The sequence below is a fragment of the Rhinoraja longicauda genome, chromosome 4, assembly GCF_053455715.1.
Source record: "Rhinoraja longicauda isolate Sanriku21f chromosome 4, sRhiLon1.1, whole genome shotgun sequence".
Classification (NCBI taxonomy): domain Eukaryota; kingdom Metazoa; phylum Chordata; class Chondrichthyes; order Rajiformes; family Arhynchobatidae; genus Rhinoraja; species Rhinoraja longicauda.
In genome coordinates, this window is record NC_135956.1 from 63,635,001 (window position 1) to 63,660,161 (window position 25,161).

A 25,161-nucleotide genomic window follows, 5' to 3' on the forward strand; every position below is an offset into this window, starting at 1 on the left:
CTGCTGTGCTACACTGTGGCAACAGCAAAAACTTGCAACACATCAACAGTGAACACTGCAAGGACAGTTTCAATGCATTATTAGGTTTAGGTTTAGGTTACTGTCACAGGTACTGAGGTAAAAAGCTTTTTTATTGTGTGCTATCCAGTCAACGGAAAACTATACATGATTATAATCAAGCCATCCATGGTGTACAGATACAGGATAAAGGGAATAATGCTTAGTGCAAGATAAAGTCCAGTGAAGTCCGATTAGAGATATTCAGTCTCAAATTAGAAACATAGAAACATAAAAAAATAGGTCCAGGAGTAGGTCGTTCGGCCCTTCGAGCCAGCATCGCCATTCAATATGATCATGGCTGATCATCTAAAATTAGTACCCCGTTCCTGCTTTTTCCCCATATCCCTTGATTCCTTTAGCCTTGAAAACATACCTTTGAAAACATCCAGTGAATTGGCCTCCAGTGCCTTCTGTGGCAGAGAATTCCACCGATTCACAACTCTCTGGGTGAAAAAATGTTTCCTCATCTCAGTCCTCAATGGCCTACCCCTTATTCTTAAACTGTGACCCTTAGTTCTGGACTCCCCCAACATCGGAAACATTTTTCCTGCATCTAGCCTGTCCAATCCTTTAAGAAATTTATATGTTTCTATAAGATCCCTTCTCATCCTTCTAAATTCCACTGGCCTAGAGAGAGGCAAAGCAGTTGTCACAATAAATCATTGGCCAATAGTCTGATTAATTACATATGATTCACACATTCATGGAATAAGACGATGTATGGAAATCAGAAAATGGATCTAAGAGTGGATGGGTCATCAGTTATAATCCAATGTAGTCAATGACTCAAGGGGAAGCAGTTCAAGGAAGAAAAGACAACAGGGAATAAGCAGAAATTTTTTTTGTTGTAAAAACCCCCTACAAGTGTACTTAGTGAATAGATTTGTATGAATAATTTATTCCTCTCAGAATAACAAAGTGATCTTGCAACCGGCTTGAATTTCTATGTCGAGAAAAGGAAGTTGAGCAATAAAAACAACAACTTCCCCTTAACATAGTAAAGGTTCTTAACTTTTATAAAAACAACATTTGATGTCAAACCAGCTGAAGAAATATTGGACTAATGAACCAAAGCCTGGATTTGTAGACCTGAAAGGAAGAAAAAGACTTGTTTAATAATAACTCCAGAGCAAGTGACAAATTCACAATTAACAGATGATGGAAAAGAATGATGCAGGCGAGGCCTGAATGAGATACTGTAAATACAAGGATATCATTGGGCTGGAGGTAGTAGAGGTGGTTAACGTAGAGAAAGATGACATCGAGGAAGGTAATGAATGAACCATAGGATGTATAAACCTACTTTAACCAATCTACAAGCAGCACATACATATGTCCAGACAATATACATAGAGGTAACTATCCTACAGTCCTCCTGCAAGCATTTTCCATTATGTGGCACTACAATTCTGTTAAATAATATATATTTAAACACGGGGCGGCACGGTAGCGCAGCGGTAGAGTTGCTGCTTTACAGCGAATGCAGCGCCGGAGACACAGGTTCGATCCTGACTACGGGTGCTGCACTGTAAGGAGTTTGTACGTTCTCCCCGTGACCTGCGTGGGTTTTCTCCGAGATCTTCGGTTTCCTCCCACACTCCAAAGACGTACAGGTATGTAGGTTAATTGGCTGGGTAAATGTAAAAAAAAAAAAAAAAATTGTCCCTAGTGGGTGTAGGATAGTGTTAATGTACGGGGATCGCTGGGCGGCACGGACTTGGAGGGCCGAAAAGGCCTGTTTCCGGCTGTAGATATATGATATGATATGATATGACATCAGGCAGCTCATATCCAGGCATCTGGAAGGTGATTTGGATGATCAGCTGTAGCAGTAATATGCATTATGGCCTTCTGGAACCATATGTCCAGCATATCCTTCACATTATCATCACTATCAAGCAAGGCAATTGACCCTGGTTCAATGATTGTGCCGAAAGTCATATCAGAAACTGCACAGTCCGACTATATATATCTCATCCAACAGACAGCTAAATAACCTCACAACCAATGAAGCCGATCAGAGCTACACAGTTTTCCCAGCTTTAGTGGGGAATAGTTGTGAATAATTAAACAACTGACTAGAGGAGAAGGTTCCAAGAACATCCCCCATCCTCAGCAATAGGAGCAGAGGCAGCAAGTGAGTAGTAAAGACAAGGCTGAAGCATTCTCAACCACAATCAGCAAGGAGTGCTGCATGGTGATCCAGCTTGGCTTTCTGCTGAGATTTAATTATCACCAAAACCAATCTTTATTCAAATTGATTCAATCTCCATGTGATATGAAAAAAATGGATGCAGCAAAAGCTATGAGACCTGATAACATTCTGACTGTTGTACTGAAGTCCAAAATTAGCTTCTGGTCAAGCTGTTCTAGTACAGTTACTTGACAAAGTGGGAAAATTTCCCTGGGTATGTCATGTGCATGAAAAGCAGGACAATGCAGTTCAATTAATTTCTGCCCACTCAATCCGTTCCCAATCATTAGCAAAGTGATCAAAAGAGTCATTGGCAGTGTTATCAAATGACACTTGCCGACAAATAATGTACAGTAAACTCCCATTTTAATGGAACACTTTATGGGTATTATTTGTTTATTTATAAACATCAGTTATATTGAATAGAAGTCACCACTTGTGTTCTAATGCTGGTGCTTTTTTTGGTATCTCAACATGAAAACATAAAACTCAAAAAAATAACTTTCCTTCAACTATGTGTTCCCAACTGTTAATCCAAAAATCCTTCCATTGAATAATTGATATTTGAATGTGTGATGAAGGAAATGCTTTTCAACTTCTGCTGGTTTTTCTCAATGACATTATACTCCTTGACAAGATATTACTATATTCACCTATGCTCTTTTAATAATACGTGTTAATATTTTATTTCATTTCAGTTTTTCCAATTGTGGACAGAACATCTCTCTACATTAAAATGGCTAATTTCAAGATTGCTGCTCAGTTATTCAGAGACCTCGTTGAAGTGTTTTCATCGGAACGGAAACCTGGTTTGAAGAGAACTCTGTGCCTGATCTTGTTTTGTCTTCTATTGGGCATGGGCACTAGTGGTATTCTTTACATTTGCTTGGAAAAATTACAGTGCAACCTGGTAGTAGCTCTGGCATTGTGTGGAACCTTTTCTGTGGTCATTCCTGGAGCTCTATTTTTTTCCAAGTATCTCAGATGTTTCACCCTCATATTCCTTTTCTCATGTGGAACCAAACAAGGTCGCAATGCCCTGATAACAGCTGGCACCAGTATAGTGCTCTTTAACTGTGCCCAAAATAGCTTTCACAATTTAAAGGAATTAGTGAGGCTCTTACATTGCCACTTGGTAGACATGCTAGTATCTGTCCAGGATCTTTTGTCAACTTACACTAAAATAATCAAATGGATTTATCAACAACACAAGAAGATAGAAACCTTCAATTTATTTACATTCAAAGATGAATTAAATGTTTATCACAACATTGATGATGATGATGTAAAAATAAAACTCAATGCAACCAAAATGAATATAGACAGCCTGGCTAATAACATAATTTCAACACTTGGCACTTTTTCGAGAGTTTGTATAAATGCAATGGCTCTCATGGGTGTCCTGCTGATTCTATTATTCACTTGGTTCTACATCAAAAGATTTTTATCCAATGTTAATTTTGAAAACTTATTTGTCACAAATCAATTGCTGCAATTTGATGAAAAGCAGAAAGAACTGGGAAAATCGCATTTGCTCCAACTAACTAAGAAAGAGAAGAAGTATTTCAGGAAAATTCCAGCACTAGGTTTATCAAAAATGGAACTGAAAAACATGGCACGATTCCTGGCTCCTATCTTGATTAATCTGTGCATTTGGACTATAATCATAATGCTGGATTATGGAATATTTCGAATTACAGATTCATTAAAACATCATATGGACCATCTGCCCACAATAAATATTACCATGAGTGTGTCTTTTTCTGTAAGTATAAGTATTTTTCCTTTAAAATAATAGTGCAGTTTTTAGTTAACTTTTGCAGTTTAAATTGTATTGCAGCATTTCACAACCTCATTAGCAAGGCTTGTAAAGTGATTTCTTAAATGAGCACTGCAAATGGAAAGTTGAACAAGTGTCATTTGGTCCCCCTACTGTCACAGGCCATTTATTAAAGTGAGATTAGAGGGACATAACTTTCTGACAGGGTCTGTGTCAAGTGGTGAGTGAATCATGGCAGCATTGGCTGGAATAATTACCCCATACTTCATGTGGAGACAATCTCCCATCTTCAAACTGAGACCACCTTATATTCATGTTATGTATCAAGATTATCAGGCCAAATTGGGTGGACCCAGAACTGATCTGGCAACTCAAAGCTAGGCATACACGAGGAATCAAGGGATATGGGGAGAATACAGGAATGGGGTACTGATTCTGGATGATCAGCCATGATCATATTGAGTGGCGGTGCTGGCTCAAAGGGCTGAATGGTCTACTCCTGCACTTATTTTCCATGTTTCTATGTTTCTAATCCATGTGTACCAATAGCAACAGTAGAAATGTACTGTCTGGATTGCATTAGGGACTTGGGCTTTGTTTTGTTTTTGCACTATATTGTTATCTTTTAATTTATTTAACTTTTTTTTTAGCATATTATCTATTTTGTGTTTACAACCTGCTGTTGCTGCTGCCGCTGCGCTGCTGCCGCTGCGCTGGTGCTGCGCTGGTGCTGCGCTGCTGGTGCTGTGCTGGTGCTGCGCTGCTGCCGTTGCGCTGCTGCTGCGCTGCTGCCGTTGTGCTGCTGCTGCAGATAAGAATGTCATTGTTCCATTTTGAGACACACGACAATAGAACACTCTTGACTCTCTCTTGATTCTCTCTTGACTCTTGTACACTTTCACAACCTGTCATCTCGTGACCCTGTATATCTCACAATCTAACATTACAATCTAATCTGAGAAGCATTGCTGGTTGAATGGGGTGTGCCGGGGCTAAGCAATCTCATAACCAACAGATATGGGCAAAGTTTTGCATCCTCCCCCACCTGGTCATTCAAAAAGCAAAATTCTGCACAAAAATTTAAAACAGTGAATGCTAGAAATACATCACATTTCAAGCAGCAGCTGGAAAGAAAATGTTATTTATAGTGTCATAGTCATAGAGTGATACAGTGTGGAAACAGGGCATTTGGCCCAACTTTCCCACTGGCAACATGTCCTGGCTACACTAGTCCCACCTGCCAGCATTTGGTCCATATCCCTCCAAACCTGTCCTATCCAGGTACCTGTTTAACTGTTTCTTAAATGTTGAGATGGTACCTGCCTCAACTGCTTTCTCTGGCAGCTTGTTCCATACACCCACCACCCTTTGTGTGAAAAAGTTACCCCTCAGATTCCTATTAATTCTTTTTCCCTTCACCTTAAACCTATGTCCTCTGGTCCTCAATTCACCTACTTTAGGCAAGAGACCCTGTGCATCTACCCGATCTATTCCTCTCATGATTTTATACACCTCAAGAAAGATCACCCCTCATCCTCCTGCGTTTATGTTTCAGATTGATAATCTTTCACTAGTTAATCAGATCTGAAGAAATGTTATTGACTTGAAACATTTATGTGTATTTCCCTCCCCACAGACATTGTACAAAACACTGACTATTTCCAAAATTCAGTGTATTTATTTTAGAGTGGTAGCAGTCTGCTAAATAGCTAATGGGATGAAGAAACTGCAAGGAGATCCCTATCCTCACCTAGATCAGGGCATTGCATATTAGTGACAAAGACAAGGCTGAAACATTTACCACAACGTTCAACCAGAAATATCAAGTGGTTGATCCATCTTGATATCAATCATCACATATTATAGACTTCAGCTAATTTATGTAATATAACATAATATAATCTCACATTCCATATATTGTAAATAACTGGGAATTTTGCTTACAGCAACGTCTATCAGACCAGGAATATCCCACCTGTTGCACTGACTAGCCAGACAGTTCCATCAGTATGGCAACCTTGGCTTCTAACCAGCAACGTGGACATTGACCTAGGTTTACCCTCAATTACAATAGAGCTACAATTATTTTTAAATCAATAGCAGGAATTCTAGAAAAGCCTAATATAATCAAAAGTTAAACTGTAACTACCCTTCATGATGTCACATCAGTGCTGGGGCTGCTACTCTTCTTGATGTACATCAATGATTTGGATGAGGAAATGGAAGGCTTTGTGGTTAAGTTTACAGATGATGTGAAGATAGGTGAAGGTAGAGCAGAGAAAGCAGGGGCTCTGCAGAACGACTTGGACATATTGGGAGAGTGGGCAGAAAAGTGGCAGATTAAATGCAGCATATCAAAGTGTGGAGTCATGCATTTTTATAACAGGAATAAAGGCATAGACTATTTTCTAAATGGGGAGAAAATTCAGTAATCAGAGATGCACTGGGACTTGTGAGTGCTGGTGCAGGATTTCCAAAAGGTTAATTTGCAAGTCAAATCGGCAGCAAGGAAGGCGAATGCAATGCTAACATTTATTTCAAGAAGGCGAAAATAGAAAAATATGGATGTCATGCTGAGGCTTTATAAGGCGTTGTAAGGCCACATTTGGAGTATTGTGAGCAGGTTTGGGCCACATATCTGAGGAAGGATGTGGTGGCAATGGAATGGGTCCAGCGGATGTTTACGAGAATGATCTCAGGAATGATTGGGTTAATATGATGAGCATTTGAAGGCACTGGCCCTGTGCCCGCTGGAGTTTAGAAGGATGAGGGGCGACCTCATTGAAACTTACCGAAGTGAAAGGCCTGGATAGAGTGAATGTGGAGGGATGTTTCCACTCGTGGGAGAATCTAGGGCCAGAGGCCATAGCCTCAGAATAAAAGAACGCACCTTTAGAAAGGAGATGAGAAGGAATTTCCTTCATCAGAGCGCCATGAATCTATGGAATTCATTGCCACAGATGGCTGTGGAGGCCGTCAATGGATATTTTTAAGGACACGTGTCAGAAGTTATGGGGAGAAGGCAGGAGAATGGGGTTGAGAAGGAAAGATAGATCAGCCATGATTGAGTGGCGGAGTAGACTTGATGGGCTGAATGGCCTAATTCTGCTCCTAGAATTTATGAATTTATGCACTTGAGCTACTACCTGATTCTGCCTTGTAGGAAGTGATGATATGCAAGCCCTGTCACAGCTGTCAAACCTCTGTCTCATCCTCCAAGTTAGACTGAAATGGACACTGCTTTTCTGATGTTCTTATCAAGATGGTACCTGGACTTCCTATACGACCCTACATCCCCCAGGCACGAATGCCCAAGATCTGGTGCTCAATAGATTATGGACCTCCTCGTTCATCCAAGGCTGCAACCACACAGTGCCAGAGACCTAGGTTTGATCCTGTGCTGTCTGTGTGGAGTTTGCAACTTCTTTCTGTGATGGCATAGGTTTCCTCCAAAATCTCAAAGATGTGCGTGTTTGTAGGTTACTTAGCCTATGTAAATTGCACTTAGTTTGTAGGGAGTGGATGTGAAAGTGGACTGACATGGACGAGAGTGGGCCGAAGGGTCTATTTCCACACTGTATCTTTCTCTCTATTTAATCAAACATTCGTTGCATATTCAGGTTCCCTGGACCTGATGACCTGTATCCCAAGCCTTCCAAAGAGGTGGCTGTGGAGACTATGAATGTAAAGGTTCTCATTTTGCAAATAGTTACTACAGATTGGAAGTTTGCTTAATCCCATGATGGAAGAAAGGAGGAAGAAGTAAAAGGACGAGACTATTTTGCCTGACATCTGTGAGAGAGAACATTCAATTCCATATAATTAAGGAATAACTGAGCACTTAAATATATCCTATTTGGTTCTGCCCATACCTTTTTATTATCTTCTAATATACATAGATATATATGACAAATCTTTAGGAATTTATTCTGAGGTGATAACCAGTAGAATTAATATTGGGGACTGGAACCTGTGATGCATTTGGATGGACATAAGCCCTTCATTAAGCAAAATCAGGGCACATTGGATTGGGAAGGGCCATATACTAATGTGGATTGAGATTTGGTGAGTGAGTAGATACAGAAAGTAGGAATAAATGAGTCTTCTTTCAGTTGGGACACTGTGTGTAGCGAATGCCATAGGGACATTAACAAGGCCTCATCTTTTCCTAATTTGTTTCAAGGAATCTTTTGTCTCCCTTTTCATCTTTTGGTTTTGGTCTGCTCTGGTCTCCTAAGCCTTCCACCTATCCCATCAATCCATGACTCCCAACATCCTGAGCTCCATTATCACTGACTAACACCACCCTGATTTTCTTAGTGAGATTGTCTTAATCAAATGGTAAAATATATGGATTTTGATTGCATTGAATGTGTTCGTTGGTGCCTTGAGCTTTGTGTACTATTAAAGTTTGCAGTCGTAGATTTTGAAAGATATTATGTGTTGACCTGTTACATTCTTACACATTTTAATCAGGGTCTTTTTGTTTCTAGGCCATCCTCTTTATGCATTAAATTTTTAGGAAAGGAGGGAGAGAGAAAACAGGAAATTATAGACCAGTTAGTCTGACATCAGTGGTGGGGAAGATACTGGAGTCAATTATAAAAGACTAAATTGTGGAGCATTTGGATAGCAGTAACAGGATCGTTCCGAGTCAGCATGGATTTACGAAGGGGAAATCATGCTTGACTAATCTACTGGAAGTTTTTGAGGATGTAACTAGGAAAATTGACAGGGGAGAGCTGATGGATGTGGTGTACCTCGACTTTCAGAAAGCCTTCGACAAGGTCCCACATAGGAGATTGGTGGGCAAAATTAGAGCACATGGTATTGGAGGTAGGGTACTGACATGGATAGAAAATTGGTTGACAGACAGAAAGCAAAGAGTGGGGATAAATGGGTCCCTTTCAGAATGGCAGGCAGTGACTATGGGGTACCGCAAGGCTCGGTGCTGGGATCGCAGCTATTTTCAATATACATCAATGACTTGGATGAAGGGATTAAAAGTACCATTAGCAAATTTGCAGATGATACAAAGCTGGGTGGCAGTGTGAACTGTGAGGAAGATGCTATGAGGTTGCAGGGTGACTTGGACAGGTTGTGTGAGTGGGTGGATGCAAGGCAGATGCAGTTTAATGTGGATAAGTGTGAGGTTATCCACTTTGGTGGTTAGAATAGGAAGGCAGATTATTATCTGAATGGTGTCAAGTTACGAAAAGGGGACGTACAACGAGATCTGGGTGTCCTAGTGCATCAGTCACTGAAAGGAAGCATGCAGGTACAGCAGGCAGTGAAGAAAGCCAATGGAATGTTGGCCTTCATAACAAGGGGAGTTGAGTATAGGAGCAAAGAGGTCCTTCTGCAGTTGTACAGGGCCCTAGTGAGACTGCACCTGGAGTACTGTGTGCAGTTTTGGTCTCCAAATTTGAGTAAGGATATTCTTGCTATTGAGGCCGTGCAGCGTAGGTTTACTAGGTTAATTCCCGGAATGGTGGGACTGTCATATGTTGAAAGACTGGAGCGACTAAGCTTGTATACACTGGAATTTAGAAGGATGAGAGGGGATCTTATCGAAACGTATAAGATTATTAAGGGGTTGGACACATTAGAGGCAGGAAACACGTTCCCAATGTTGGGGGAGTCCAGAACCAGGGTAAACAGTTTAAGAATAAGGGGTAGGCCATTTAGAACGGAGATGAAGAAAAACTTTTTCATTCAGAGAGTTGTCAATCTGTGGAATTCTCTGTCTCAGAAGGCAGTGGAGGCCAATTCTCTGAATGCATTCAAGAGAGAGCTAGATAGAGCTCTTAAGGATAGCGGAGTCAGGGGGTATGGGGAGAAGGCAGGAACGGGGTACTGATTGAGAATGATCGGCCATGATCACATTGAATGGTGGTGCTGGCTTGAAGGCCCGAATGGCCTACTCCTGCACCTATTGTCTATTGTCTATTGTCTAAATTATTATCTCATTGTTTTTATTCAGAAAAAGGTCAAAATCCTCACCTTTCTGAAGGAAAAGCAGGAGTCCAATGAAAACTTCGCATCAAATATTGATTTGTCTAAAAGAGACTGCATCCTTCAACCAACTCTATCGATAAGCAAAATATGGATCCCACTCACCACATTATTAGCCATCCTATTATTACTCACTTTATTTTCCGCAAAACTTACAATATTGAAAATTATGGTCTTATCATCATTTTACAAGGAGACTGAGGAGGACCGTGTACGATCTTTGCATAACAAAATACTACAGAAAAGGCGCTGGGCCAAATTATTCAATACAGAGGAGGTATTGAACACGACTGTTAAAACAGTAAGTTAATTATAAGGTAAAGCTATAAAAATGATACGGGAAATTAATATGTGTCATACAGAGATGTAAATATTGGTTACATCTAGAACTCTTTTTATTATATCCATTACAGTTTTTTTTCTTCTCTCCCAAGGACCTGTTTTCCATTAAACCTATAACAAAGCATGTAAAATAGGCTGTTGCTATATTTTGCCCATTTTGTCCGACCATTAAATAAAAATGCCGCTTTCACTGTCACACACTAGAGTATCATTCTTTTTATGAATCTTCCATCAAAATGGCCATTCACCTTTATGTCTAGAATGTCCTGTAGAGTACATCAGTACTCAATTATAGAGAATTAAATGTAGAGTACATCAGTACTCAATTGCCCTTTCTGTTCCCACTGAAGTTCTTTGTCTAGAGTTACTCCAACAGCAACTCTCAAATCAATGACCAGAATAAAAAGCATAGCAGCTACAAGAGAAAACTTTCAAATGCAGATTTCCTTCCTCGTTCTGTATTATCCTAACATGGAAATCTACTGTTTTTTCATTGTTGTTGGGTTCAAATCCTAGAATTCCTTTTTAAAATAAATTGTAAGAGTATCTGAAGTAGAAATCCCTCATATCTGATGGGAAATAAAGATAAACAACTTGCATTTACATTGTGCCATTGAAGCAGAAAAATCTTCCAAAGCACTTTAGAGAAGCGAAGCGAGCCAATAATCCAAATTACAGATAAAGTGGCAGGAAATGGAATATGGAAAAAAAAATACAGGTCGCTGAAAAAACGGAGACTGGGCCCCAACAGCAATGTCTTCGACAAGCTACAACAAGCTACCACCAATTCGACGTCAAGCTACCGACAACCGGTAACCCAATCATCGCAGGTAGGACCTACGACCGCACCTACGACAACCTACGACCACACAGACGACAACCGAAGTCAACCTACGTCCACCCGCGACAAGCTACGACAAGCTACGACCCTGTGGACGACAACTGAAGACAACTGAAGATAATTCATGTAATTTTGGCCTCCGGTTTTGACGCCGGTACCTGTCGCCGGTTGACGTAGGTTGATGTAGGTAATCGCCAATGGAATTCACCAAAGTCAGCACTGGTGACAACCTATGTCACCTGGCGACAACCTACGACAGCACCTACATCAAGAGATGTCAAGCTACGCTCATTGGCGTCAAACCCACTGTCGCCGATTTTTTTTTAACATTCTGAAAATCCAGCGGCAACCAGAAAGACACTACGACTCTTTGGAGACTACTCACGACCACCCGGCGACACCCCGGCAACCATGTGGCGACAGCCTAGTCGCCTGTGGTCGCCTAAAAAACAGCCTGTGGGACAGAGGTTTAAGGCATCCACTTTAGAAAGGAACTTCATCTGCTTTTCTCAATCTTTGTTTGCCCTTGCCAACAGTCTCTGATTTCCTCTGATTAAACTCCAAATGGCTTCACAATGGCAAGACTAGGCTGGTATAAAAATGCCAGTGAGCTCTCATCCAGAAATTTGTTCTTGGGTTGAATTTAGTGGGACCGAATCATGAAGGTGGAGCAGATCTAACTAAATTGTGTGCTTGACACAGTTAAACCATGGATGAATTTCTCTCACTAAGTTTCTTGGAGGCTCCAGATAATAAAATTCTCTTTTTTAGTGAGTTCACATTCCACTTTTGAGCTAAGTTCAGGCTCCGCCACCAATGAATGATATGGAGTCCAACCTAAAACCAAGTTTCTGGCCACTCTGTTTTCAATTAGTGCAAAAACTGCAGGTGTTAGAAATCTAAAACAAAATAGAGAATTGCCTTTTTTGTTCTGTTTTTGTTTCAGTGTTTTCTTGCCTGGTTTCAGCATACACACTGCAAAGTTTCAATGAAAGAATGTTATTTTGTTAAATAAATATTTGCGTAAAAACAATCATTTTCACCTTTAATTTTTATATTTTAACCCCTATAGATTTCCTTCTGGTTTCCCATCTTTAAAATGAAGAAAAATAAAAATGAACTACAGAAGCGGAAAAATAAGATAATATATAACCAGAACTCTGATGAAGTCCGTATTGAGCTTTGATTGATGATGGCTCAAATATTAAGCAGGAACTAAAACATGATGCCATACAATAGTTTGTATGCAATTATAATTGAAGTAATAGACTTTAATAAAAGGTTGTAAATATGCTCTACAGTCAATTACAGAAATCTGGCTGTGTTCCACATTTATGTCTCAAACAAAATTATTTGTTACAAACTCATCTTAATTTGAATTATGTTTCATCATTTTCTTTAATTATTTCTTGCTGGTGCATGATAAGTTTGTATAAAAACACATTTATGCGTCATTAGTAAACATTTAGAAAAATGTCAAGGATGAGGAGCTTCAGTTGTGCATAGACAAGTAAACCTGCAGTTGCTCTGAGAGCAGAGAAGGTTAAGAGATGTATTTAAAATTGAAGCTTGTATTTTATGTAGGAAAAAACAGTTTCCTGTCAGAGTGTGATTGATCAACAAAAAACAGAAACTTAAACTAAATCGCAAAAAATTAGAAGGGGATGAGGGAAAAATGCTTTACCCAACAGCTTTTTTAAGATGTTGAATTCGCAACTTGCGAAGGACTCATTTTTAACTTTCAAAGGGGAGGATTGGATGAGTACTTGAAACATAAAGGTTTTCAAGACAAAAGTGGAGGAAAATGGGAATGCAACTTTTCAAATATTGGTAGCAAAAAGCCACAGTGGGCAAAAAAGCCACAATGGACTCTTTCTAAGATGCTTTCTGTTATGAATTGCCCGGAAAAATAACCGCAATGGAGTAAGTAAGGTAACAGTAGTTTACTACTTAACTTTGAACTTTAAACATCATCGTAACTTACAAAAATTGGCTGCAGTCTTTCAGACTGTGCTCCGGCCGAGCCCCGTGCAGGTCCCTTGTCACCGTCCTCTGAATGGACGGTGTTTCCAATCTACCGCCCAAACCGGTGATGCTCCCGGCCGGCAGGGATGCTGACACGCATGTGTGGGAGTTACTGTTCGGAACGGTACACATTCTATGAAATGTGTAGGAAAGAACTGCAGATGCTGGTTTAAATCGAAGATAGGCACAAAGTGCTGGAGTAACTCAGCGGGATAGGCAGCATCTCTGGAGAGAAGGAATCGGTGACATTTCGGGTTGCGACCCCCCAGTCTGTCTGAGGAGTGGTTTTGATCTGAAACTTCACTCATTCCTTCTCTCCAGAAATGCTGCCTGGCCCGTTGAGTTACTCCAGCATTTTGTGCCTATCTTCACTTTCTATGAAATCTTGTTCATCACATTCCCCTCTCTCCAAATGTATTATCTTCACTCATTGTTCACATTTTGTTCATTCCTGATTACACTCGTCCACTGACTGGCCCCTGTTCTGATCAACAATCTGCCTCCCAGACTCAAAGACTCCATCCCGAACTCCACCAATAAATGGTGTGGAAAGGAACTGCAGATGCTGGTATCTACCGAAGATAGACACAAAGTGCTGGAGTAACTCAATGGGTCAGGCAGCATCTCTGGAGAAAAAGGATAGGTGATGTTTCGGGTCGGGATCCTTCTTCAGACCAATAAATGGTTACAGCTACTGGGCAGCAATTGACTCTACACATACACATACAGCATGTGGCCCCTCACCTCCACATCTCTCCCTGCAATTACCAGCAGCGGAGCTGAGGAACATTTTCTCAACTGATCCAATGCCATCTTTACACTGTGATCCTCCCTTGACCTGCCTCCGAACTTTTCCTTCACATGCTCTGATCTGGTGCAGTATATAAAAGATTGCCTCAGCTCACACATTAATTGAATTTCCTAATAATTATGCATATCTTGCATCTTTTTGCGATTTATTTCAAGGTTCCAATAAAATTATTTCCATAGGGCTTAAGTTGTTTTATGGTTGCAAAAGGTGGTCACTCTTACAGTGCCTCTACAATTCTGAATAACAGTCAGGAAAAATTGTTTGTTTTTGAGAAAGATTTGTTGAATAGATAAATGTCAAAACCAGAAGAAATAAAAGAGTAAGTTGTAGTGCCTGGATCCTGAAGGATAGCTGAGGTTTGCAAAATTAGTTGAACTGGTGAAGGTTGATAAATTTAATCTTATTGCGCTGGGTCATTCTATGTCCATGTAAAGAATAGATAATGACTAGACTGATCTGTGGGTGGGAGCTTGGTGGTGTAACCATTTGCAAAGGCTAATGCTGAGTGGGGAATGTATTGTACTGTTCTTGGTAGAAGACTGAGCTCAAATGAATGTATTATCTTACAATCTTTACTATCGTTGTCAGTTAATATAGTTTAATTTATGCTTTCCTGAAGCTACCGTTTGAACAATTACAGCAAAAAAATGTGCTTCAGCTGAAAATCAATTGATCATTGATATTTTTATTATGATTAATCTTTGGCTGTTAAACTACAAATGCATTTGTTTTACACTTAATTTCTTTGCATTTGATCATCTGATTAAATAATTGAAAAATAAATCTTTGTTATTTGCTTTTTATCTCTCGTTGCCAGTTTTTGGTCATTTGGTCTTCAAATTTCTGGAATATTCTGTCCTGGATGTCTTTGTACATCACCCTGTATTTGCTGCAGCTTAATTCACTCTTCACTTACACCGGATGTCAACACTTGACGTCAACCCTTGACAACCTTAACTCCAATTTACAGAAGAGTTTAGATCCTGTCCTTAATTATAATCAATAGAAAGGATGAAGGGAACGATCTTTCCCATTCCTACATGCCTGACCATTTCTTTCATCTCTCTCACAATGCACAATTTGATCTTTTATATATACAAACTTTATTTTTGTGAAGATGGTATAAATGGTATTGTAACAGCCCAATTCATAGGTGTAACCATATCCGGGGGAGATTTTGTGTTCAATTCTGCAATCTTAGAGCACAGATATAGTACAGGATTTCCCAAGAACTTGATCTGTGATACATCTGTTGGAAGGAAAGCATCTGATAAAACAATGGTCCTTAAAGGGTTGCAGACCACAATAACTGAATTATCAGTCAGCTTCTTCAAACCTCATTGCAGATTAAAAAAACAAGTATCTGACTAAAACAGCAAAAAGTGAATGACCTTCTTCCTTCTCCGCATTGTTCACATATAAGGCTCATTAAACATGACTTGTTCATTGGAAGACACCATTTCAATCAGCTGCACATGTATGTCATAGAAACAGAAAAATAGGTGCAGGAGTAGGCCATTAGGCCCTTCGAGCCAGCACTGCCATTCAATATGATCATGGCTGATCATCCAAAATCAGTACCCCGTTCCTGCTTTTTCCCCATATCCCCTGATTCCTTTAGCTCTGAGCTAAATCTAACTCTCTCTTGAAAACATCCAGTGAATTGGCCTCTATTGCCTTCTACGGCAGAGAATTCCACAGAATCACAACTTTCTGTCAGTTCTAAATGGCCTTATTCTTAAACTGTGTCCCCTGGTTCTGGACTCCCCCAACATCGGGAAAATCTTTCCCGCATCTAGCCTGTCCAATCCTTTAAGAATGTTATATTTCTATAAGATCCCCTCTCATCCTTCTGAATTCCAGTGAATACAAGCCCAGTCGACCCATTCTTTCATCGTATGTTAGTCCCGTCATCCCGGGAATTAACCTGGTGAACTTACACTGCACTCCCTCAATAACAATAATGTCCTTCCTCAAATTAGGAGACCAAAATTGCACACAATACTCCAGGTGCGGTCTCACCATGGCCATGTACAACTGCAATAGGACCTCCTTGCTCCTAAACTCAAATCCTCTCGCAATTGAGGCCAACATGCCATTAGCTTTCTTCGCTGCCTGCTGTACCTGCATGCTTATTTTCAGTGACTGATGTACAAGCACACCCCCTTTTCCTAATCTGATACCATTCAGATAATAATCAAAGTGGATAACCTCACATTTATCCACATTATACTGCATATGCCATGCATCTGTCCACTCACCCAACCTATCCAAGTCACCCTGCAGCCTCATAGCATCCTCCTCGAAGCTCACACTGCCACCCAGCTTTATGTCATCTGCAAACTTGGAAATGTCACATTTAATTCCCTCATCTAAATCGTTAATATATATTGTAAATTACTGAGGTCCCAGCACCAAGCCTTACGGCACCCCACTAGTCACTGAAAATTTTCAATGGTTCCACTATGCTTAAACTGCATGGCTCATTGTCTCTAGGTAGAGGCCAAGGCAGAACTGAGGATTTTGACCAAATCAGGCAACACCAACCAGATATGTGCTGTTGGAGAATTCTCAGTCTAATCATTAGCCATTCATTGAGAACATAGCTCTGCATCATGGACCATTCTTTCAGCATTTCTTTGCCTTCAAATAAAGCAAACTCAAGATTCAAGATTCAAGATTCAAGATTCAAGATATCTTTATTTGTCATCCAAAAAACAATTTTTTTGGACGAAATTTAGTCACCCACAGTCCAACAATAAAAGCAATAAAACAAGCAAATTACACAACCCCAACCAACACACAAAAAAAAAGAAACACCCATCACAGTGAGTCTCCTCCAGTCCCCTCCTCACTGTGATGGAAGGCCAGAATGTCTTTTCCCTTCCCCTGCTGTCCTCTCCCGCGGCCAGGCTGTTGGAGTTGCCACGTTCCAGGCCGCGCCGGACGGTGAAGGGTCCGCAGCGGGCCGACCCAAGCCCCTCGATGCGGTGCGGTCGAACACGCTGTCGCTGCCGCTGTTGCTGCATGTCGGGGCGGTCATGGCTCCCAACACTGAAGCCCCCGCCGAGCAGAGAAAAATCTCGCGACCTATTTCAGGCCGCGCCGGACGGTGAAATGTCCGCGGCAGGCCGACCCAGGCCCCGCGATCCGGGGCGGGCGAACACGCTGCCGCTGCCGGAGCTCCCGATGTCGGAATCCACGCGGCCCGAGCCTAAAGCGAGTCGCAGCCGCTCCCGCAGCCTCCGAGGACGGCCGGCTCCGCTGATGGTGAGTCCGGTCCGCGGGCTCTGTGAACCAGAGCCCTGGAGGCGGTCAGCTCCAGGAGTTGGGCCGATGGTAGGCCGCAGCAGGAACGGAAACCCGATACAGAAAACAACGGTTGGAAGGGACACATTTACAGTTTTACAGTTCCCCCCCTCCCCCCCCCCCCCCCACACACGCACATAGTACACAAACACAAAAACACGACATCACATCTACAATTAAGACAAAAAAACAACAAAAACACAAAGACAAACGGACCGCAGGTAAGCCACAGCTGGATGGATAGAAATGAGGCATTGTAAGGGTAAAAAGACCCTAAAGGGAGTTATCTACAGGCCCCCAAACAGTAGCCTCGACATAGGGTGCAAGTTGAATCAAGAGCTAAAATTGGCATGTTGCAAATGTAATGCTATGGTGGTTATGGGAGATTTCAACATGCAGGTAGACTGGGAAAATCAGGTTGGTAATGGACCCCAGGAAAGAGAGTTTGTGGAGTGCCTCCGAGATGGATTTTTAGAACAGCTTGTACTGGAGCCTACCAGGGAGAAGGCAATTCTGGATTTAGTGTTGTGTAATGAACCTGATCTGATAAGGGGACTCAAGATAAAAAAGAGCCATTAGCAGGCAGTGATCACAATATGATAAGTTTTACTCTACAAATTGAGAGGGAGAAGGGAAAATCAGAAGTGTCAGTATTACAGTATAGCAAAGGGGATTACAGAGGCATGAGGCAGGAGCTGACCAGATTTGACTGTATGGAGGCCCTAGCAGGGAAGATGGTGGAACAGCAATGGCAGGTATTCCTGGGAATAATGCAGAAGTTGCAGGATCAATTTATCCCAAAGAGGAGGAAAGATTCTAAGGGGAGTAAGAGGCACCCGTGGCTGACAAGGGAAGTCAAGAACAGCATAAAAATAAAAGACAAGAAGTATAACATAGCAAAGAAGAGAGGGAAGCCAGAGGATTGGGACTCTTTTAAGGAGCAACAGATGATTACCAAAAAAGGCAATACGGGGAGAAAAGATGAGGTACGAGGGTAAGCTAGCCAATAATATAAAGAAGGATAGTAAACGCTTTTTTAGGTATGCGAAGAGGAAAAAAATAGTCAAGGCAAATGTGGGTCCCTTGAAGACAGAAGCAGGAGAACTTATTATGGGGAACAAGGAAATGGCAGACGAGTTGAACCGGTACTTTGGATCTGTCTTCACTAAGGAAGATACAAACAATCTCCCAGATGTTCTAGTGGCCAGAGATCCTAGGGTGACGGAGGAACTGAAGGAAATCCACATTAGGCAGGAAATGATGTTGGGTAGACTGATGGGACTGAAGGCTGATAATTCCCCAGAGCCTGATGGTCTGCATCCCAGGGTGCTTAAGGAGGTGGCTCTAGAAATTGTGGACGCATTGGTAATCATTTTCCAATGTTCTATAGATTCAGGATCAGTTCCTGTGGATTGGAAGGTAGCTAATGTTATCCCGCCTTTTAAGAAAGGAGGGAGAGAGAAAACGGGAAATTATAGACCAGTTAGTCTGACATCAGTGGTGGGGAAGATGCTGGAGTCAATTATAAAAGACAAAATTGCGGAGCATTTGGATAGCAGTAACAGGATCGTTCCGAGTCAGCATGGATTTATGAGGGGGAAATCATGCTTGACTAATCTTCTGGAATTTTTTGAGGATGTAACTAGGAAAATTGACAGGGGAGAGCCGGTGGATGTGGTGTACCTTGACTTTCAGAAAGCCTTCGACAAGGCCCCACATAGGAGATTAGTGGGCAAAATTAGAGCACATGGTATTGGGGGTAGGGTATTGACGTGGATAGAAAATTGGTTGGCAGACAGAAAGCAATGAGTCCCTTTCAGAATGGCAGGCAGTGACTAGTGGAGTACCGCAAGGCTCGGTGCTGGGACTGCAGCTATTTAAAATATACATTAATGACTTGGATGAAGGGATTAAAAGTACCATTAGCAAATTTGCAGATGATACAAAGCTGGATGGTAGTGTGAACTGTGAGGAAGATGCTATGAGGTTGCAGGGTGACTTGGACAGGTTGTGTGAGTGGGCGGATGCATAGCAGATGCAGTTTATTTGTAAATAAATTTTTTATTGGAGATAGGTACATCTTTACAGTCATACATTTTTAAATTGATACTATTGTCAATTATTATTATATTGTCTCCAATACCTTGTACCCCCTTTTTTTTTTAAACTAGATAGAACTAAAGAAATAGATGAAGTAGAGAAGGAAAAGAGAGAGAAACAAAATAAAAACAAAAACAAAAACAAATTATAAAGATAAGGACAAAGTTAGTTAAGGAAGAGTGGAGAAATTTATTAAAATAACAACAACTTCATTCGAGATATATTCGTACATTTCAAAGTATAGCATTTCATCCATTCTTTCGTCCGAGTGCTAGTCAGGCTCCTGTGCTGAACCATTCTGACCCTTTAAGTAATCAATAAAAGGAGACCATGTTCCAATAAATAGTTCCTGTTTATCCAACAGGGAAAATCTAATTCTTTCCACGTTTAAGGTCTCCGTCATTTCACCAATCCACATTTTGATTGTGGGGACCGTAGGGCCTTTCCAAAATTTTAGAATTAATTTTTTTCCTGTTATTAAACTGTAATCCATAAAGTTTCTTTGTATTGTTCTAAATGTTTGATTTAATTCTAATATTCCGAGTATAATTAATTTTGGATCTGGGTCCAATTGTGTGCTGGTTACTTTAGATATTATGCTAAAAATATTTACCCAGAATTTTTTAATTTTTATACAGTTTACATACATATGAGATAATGTAGCTTCTAAATGTTGACATTTATCACATTTAGGTGAGATATTTTGGAAAATTTTATGTAGTTTTGTTTTTGAGTAGTGTAACCTATGTATTACTTTAAATTGTATTAGAGAATGTCTGGCGTTTAGTGAACACTGATATATCTGTTGCAAACTTTCTTCCCAAGTATCTTTCGTAATTACTTGGTTTAATTCTTTTTCCCATTTTTGTCTGTATAAGTCCGTGGAGGGAATGTCACTGTCTAATAAGATATTATATATATAAGATATTAATTTTTCTGTATTAGGATGTTTGTTCCAACATTCATCAAGAATTTCTGAATTTCTAATTCGAAAATTTTGGGAGTTCGATTTTACATAATCTCTAAGTTGAAGATATCTGAAATAATCATTTCCACGAAGACCATAAGTCTGTTGCAACTCCTGAAATGTCAGAAAGGTGCCTTCTTTATAAAGCTGTCCCATATTTTTAATTCCATAATCCTTCCATTGTGTAAAACCCCCGTCTACCCATGAAGGCCTAAACAAAGGATTATTCACAATTGGAAGAGAAAGTGATAAATTATCTAATTTTAATGTCTTTTTTAATTGTTTCCAAATTCGTGTAGCACTAAATATTATAGGGTTTCCCCTATAAATTTTTTTATTTAATTTAGACGTGGCGAATAATATCGAACCAATATCAAAAGGTAAACAATCTTCCTTTTCCATTTTTAACCAGTCTGGTTGATGATCTATTTCTTCCAACCAGAAATTCATATTTTTAATATTAACTGCCCAGAAATAAAACAAAAAATTGGGTAAAGCCAGGCCTCCATTTATTTTTGATTTACACAAGTGTCTTTTGTTTATCCTATGATTCTTATAATCCCAGATAAAATCATTAACAATAGAGTCCAATTTTTTTAAAAAGTTTTTTGTCAGATATATCGGAATTGTCTGAAAAAGGTATAATATTTGCGGTAAAAAAATCATTTTTATGGCATTAATTTTCCCAACCATTGAGATAGGGAGTGTTTTCCAATATTGAATATTCTTATGTAATTTGTCCAGTAATGGGTGGAAATTTGCTTTAAATAATGATGTGTATATCTTAGTTACATAGATACCTAGATATTTAAATTTTTCATTTACTATTTTAAATGGAAATTGTTGTATTATCTGTTTATTATGTTCTCTTATTGGCATAATTTCACTTTTTTCCCAATTTATTCTGTATCCTGAAAATGAACCAAATTGGGTTATTAGCTTTAATAAGTTTGGGATACTAATTTCTGGTTTTGTAATGTAAATTAATACGTCATCTGCATATAGAGAAATTTTAGATGCAGATGCAGTTTAATGTGGATGTGTGGATGTGTGAGGTTATCCACTTTGGTGGTAAGGATAGGAAGGCAGATTATTATCTGAATGGTGTCAAGTTAGGAAAAGGGGACGTACAACGAGATCTGGGTGTCCTAGTGCATCAGTCACTGAAAGGAAGCATGCAGATACAGCAGGCAGTGAAGAAATCCAATGGAATTTTGGCCTTCGTACCAAGAGGTGTTGAGTATAGGAGCAATGAGGTCCTTCTGCAGTTGTACAGGGCCCTAGTGAGACTGCACCTGGAGTACTGTGTGCAGTTTTGGTCTCCAAATTTGAGGAAGAATATTCTTGCTATTGAGGGCATGCAGCGTAGCTTTACTTGGTTAATTCCCGGAATGGCGGGACTGTCATATGTTGAAAGATGGAAGTGACTAGGCTTGTTTACACTGGAATTTAGAAGGATGAGAGGGGATCGTATTGAAACATATAAGATTATTAAGGGGTTGGACACGTCAGAGGCAGGAAACATGTTGCCAATGTTGGGGGAGTCCAGAACCAGGGACCACAGTTTAAAAATAAGGGGTAGGCCATTTAGAACGGAGATGAGGAAAAACTTTTTCAGTCAGAGAGTTGTAAATCTGTGGAATTCTCTGCCTCAGAAGGCAGTGGAGGCCAATTCTCTGAATGCATTTAAGAGAGAGATAGATAGAGCTCTTAAGGATAGCGGAGTCAGGGGGTATGGGGAGTAGGCAGGAACGGGATACTGATTGAGAATGATCAGCCATGATCACATTGAATGGTGGTGCTGGCTCGAAGGGCCGAGTAGCCTACTCCTGTACCTATTGTCAATTATTCTAGCTGTTTTGTATACAATAGCTTTTGAATAACAGGATGATGTTTCTGTGGGCAATTAAAACAAATATTAGAGGAGTGCAAGCCATTTTATATATTATCTAGCTGCATATTGAAATCCCCCATGACCACTGTAACATTGCCTTTCTTACATGCCGATTGTATCTCCTGATGTAATTTACACCCTACTTCCTGGCTACTGTTTGGAGGCCTATAAATAACTCCCATTAAGCTCTTTTTATCCTTGCAGTTTTTCAACTCTACCCACAAGTATTCTACATCTTCTGATCCTATGTCACCCCTTGCTAAGGACTGACTTTCATTCCTTACCAGAAGAGCGACCCCAGTCCCTTGGCCTACCTTTCGTTTTTTTTCGATAGGACGTGCAACCTTGACTATTCAGCTCCCAGCTTAGATACTCTCTCACCCACGTCTCCGTAATGACCACAACGTCATACCGACCAATTTCTAACTGCGCTATAAGCACATCCACTTTGTTCCGTATTCCATGTCCATTCTAATATAATACCTTTATTTCGGTACTCACCACCCCTCTTCTCACATTGGTCCTGATTTTACCTGACCTTACTCTGTTATCCCTTCTTAAACTTTCTGTCCTTTTACTTTTCAACGTTATCTATTATTAACCAATGCACTGGATTAAAACAAGACAGAATCACTCCCAATGCAGTCTACCTTGCAAACATTTGGTGACTGATGTCTAAATTGGGATATCTGTCGCACAAACTAATCAAGTTGTATCATACAGAATCATAACCTGAATGTGTCATGTCTGGATCCTCCATCACTATTCCAGGGTTGAGCAAGCAAGGGCTTTGTTTCTTGGAAGATGAGGGGTGATCTTCTGGAGGTATACAAAATCGTGCGAGGAATTGATCGGGTAAATGCACAGAGTATTTTGCCCAGAGTAGGGGAATCTAGAACCAGGGGACATAGGTTTAAAGTGAAGGGGGAAAGATTTAATGTGAACAAGAGGGGTAATTTTTTTGAACAAAGGGTGGTGGATGTATTGAACAAGCTGCCGGAGCAGGTAGTTGAGGCAAGAACTATTGCAATGTTTAAGAAACAGGTACATGGATGGATAGGGTAGGTTTAGAAGGATATGTGCCAAAAAGCAGCCAGGTGGGACTAGTATAGATGGGGCATGTTGGTCGGCGTGGGCAAGTTGAGACAAAGGGCCTGTTCCCACACTGTATGACTCTATGACTCTCTGCATTGTTCTTTTAATGGGTATTTTTGTCCAACATGTGATGTCAATATTAAAGTGTCTAAGTTCCTAGCTATGAAACCTAAGTGGCTTTGAGGTCTGCCATGGTTGGGATTGTGCAGGAGGATTCTGACGTTCTACATCCTGAATTTGACATTGTGGTGTAGAAGTGCAGTTTCAATCCAATCCTACATTGATGTGTTTGTGGCTTCCGACACTGTTACATGAAGTTCAGCTTAACACCTCATCTTCAATCTGGGCATGTAACAGTCTTCTGGTCTTAATTAGTTAACTCGCTCTTTCTTTCTGTCTGAATCAGAACCAGCCATTTGGCCTGCCTAATTTTGTCAGTGTTTCTCATTCTATTAGTAGTCTGACCTGACAGGTATCCCCCTCAGTCTTGTTAGCAGCAGCACATGACATACACAAAGCACAATGGTCTTGCAACTGCCAATTAAGTTATTTTAACGCTCTCTTTTAGAGATATACCTTCTATTCTAACTATCCCATTCCAATTTTATTGACTAATTTATTTTCCATTTTTGACAAAAGGGCTAGGACTTTAAATGTTGACTGTTTCTCTTATCAGAGATGCTGCCTGACATGCTGCGGTTTGCCAGTTTTTTGCAGTTTATATTAAAGATTTCCAGCTTTGCATATTTTTCAGCATTCACATACTTTGTATTCTTTTGTTCTACATTTTTTGTTCTACATTTTCTGTTTCTGCACATTGCTCACAAAGCTATGACAGGTCATTTAACTTTAATTGTCCTTTCGAGGATAGTGGTGAGCGTGGTTGAAGTTATACGCAACCTAGCAAGTGTAGAGTGTCCCATCACCTTCCAGACTCGTCTTGTAAATGGTGATAAGTCCATAACGTATAAGGAAAAGAGTCATATGGCGCAGGATGCCCAACCTTCAAACCCTTCCTGTAACCAATCTATTGCATGGCTTGCCTAATTAAATTTTTGATCAATGGTGATCTTCAGGATATTTGTATTAGGGGTCACTGCAACAATATAGTTGTTGAAAATCACTGATGGGTGGTTAGATCTCTTTTGTTGTACATGTTCATTACCTGCAGTTTGTGTGGCATAAGTGTCATTTGGTCAACCATGTCAATAATTGAAGATAGGCTGTGAATGAAAAGGAATAAAAAGGCACTTGTAAGGGAAGAGAGTCCATGTCAAAGTTTGAAGAAAGGCCACGAATACAAAAGAACATAGTACATAGAATAATGCAGCACAGGAACACGCCCTTTGGCCCACAATGTCTCTGCTGATGTAAAAGCCTCTTAAGTGCTCCTGTTGTACTGCCTTCACCACCACCACCCCAACACACATTCCAGGCAGCCGCCTCATCTGTGCACAACACTTGCCCCACACATCTCCTTCAAACTTTTCCTCTCTCACTTGTAAGCTATACCCTCCTGTCTATGTGAAAGTGGTTCCAACTGTCTACCCTATCTGTGCTTCCCCGAGTAGATAGGCAGTTGAGTGAAAAGAAAATGATATAAAGAAAACAGAACTTTACCTTCTGCATTGTAGCAGAATTGTACACACTTTGACAAAATGAAAAATGGTAATCCACTGCTGAACCACTAAATACAAAGGCCCAAATGTAGCAAAAGAGAAATTGTAA

At 40.4% G+C, this 25,161-nt stretch overlaps 1 protein-coding gene across 1 annotated transcript; it reads left to right on the top strand.

Moving 5' to 3' along the window:
• The first annotated feature begins 1,248 nt into the window (after positions 1–1,248).
• dcstamp (dendrocyte expressed seven transmembrane protein) lies at positions 1,249–12,418 on the top strand. Its single transcript, XM_078398438.1, has 6 exons — positions 1,249–1,330; positions 2,953–4,019; positions 7,297–7,421; positions 7,655–7,718; positions 10,018–10,350; positions 12,305–12,418. Exons 1-6 carry the CDS (start codon positions 1,249–1,251, stop codon positions 12,416–12,418), a joined length of 1,785 nt encoding a protein of 594 aa, XP_078254564.1.
• The last annotated feature ends 12,743 nt before the right edge of the window (positions 12,419–25,161 follow it).

What these genes read in the sequence shown, in the direction of transcription:
- dcstamp (XM_078398438.1), top strand. Translation starts at nt 1,249, where the DNA reads ATGAGATACTGTAAATACAAGGATATCATTGGGCTGGAGGTAGTAGAG. An exon ending in CCATGAGTGTGTCTTTTTCT is followed by an intron (nt 4,020 to 7,296) that starts GTAAGTATAAGT and finishes GTTCTTATCAAG; the next exon opens with ATGGTACCTGGACTTCCTAT. An exon ending in ACACAGTGCCAGAGACCTAG is followed by an intron (nt 7,422 to 7,654) that starts GTTTGATCCTGT and finishes TTGCATATTCAG; the next exon opens with GTTCCCTGGACCTGATGACC.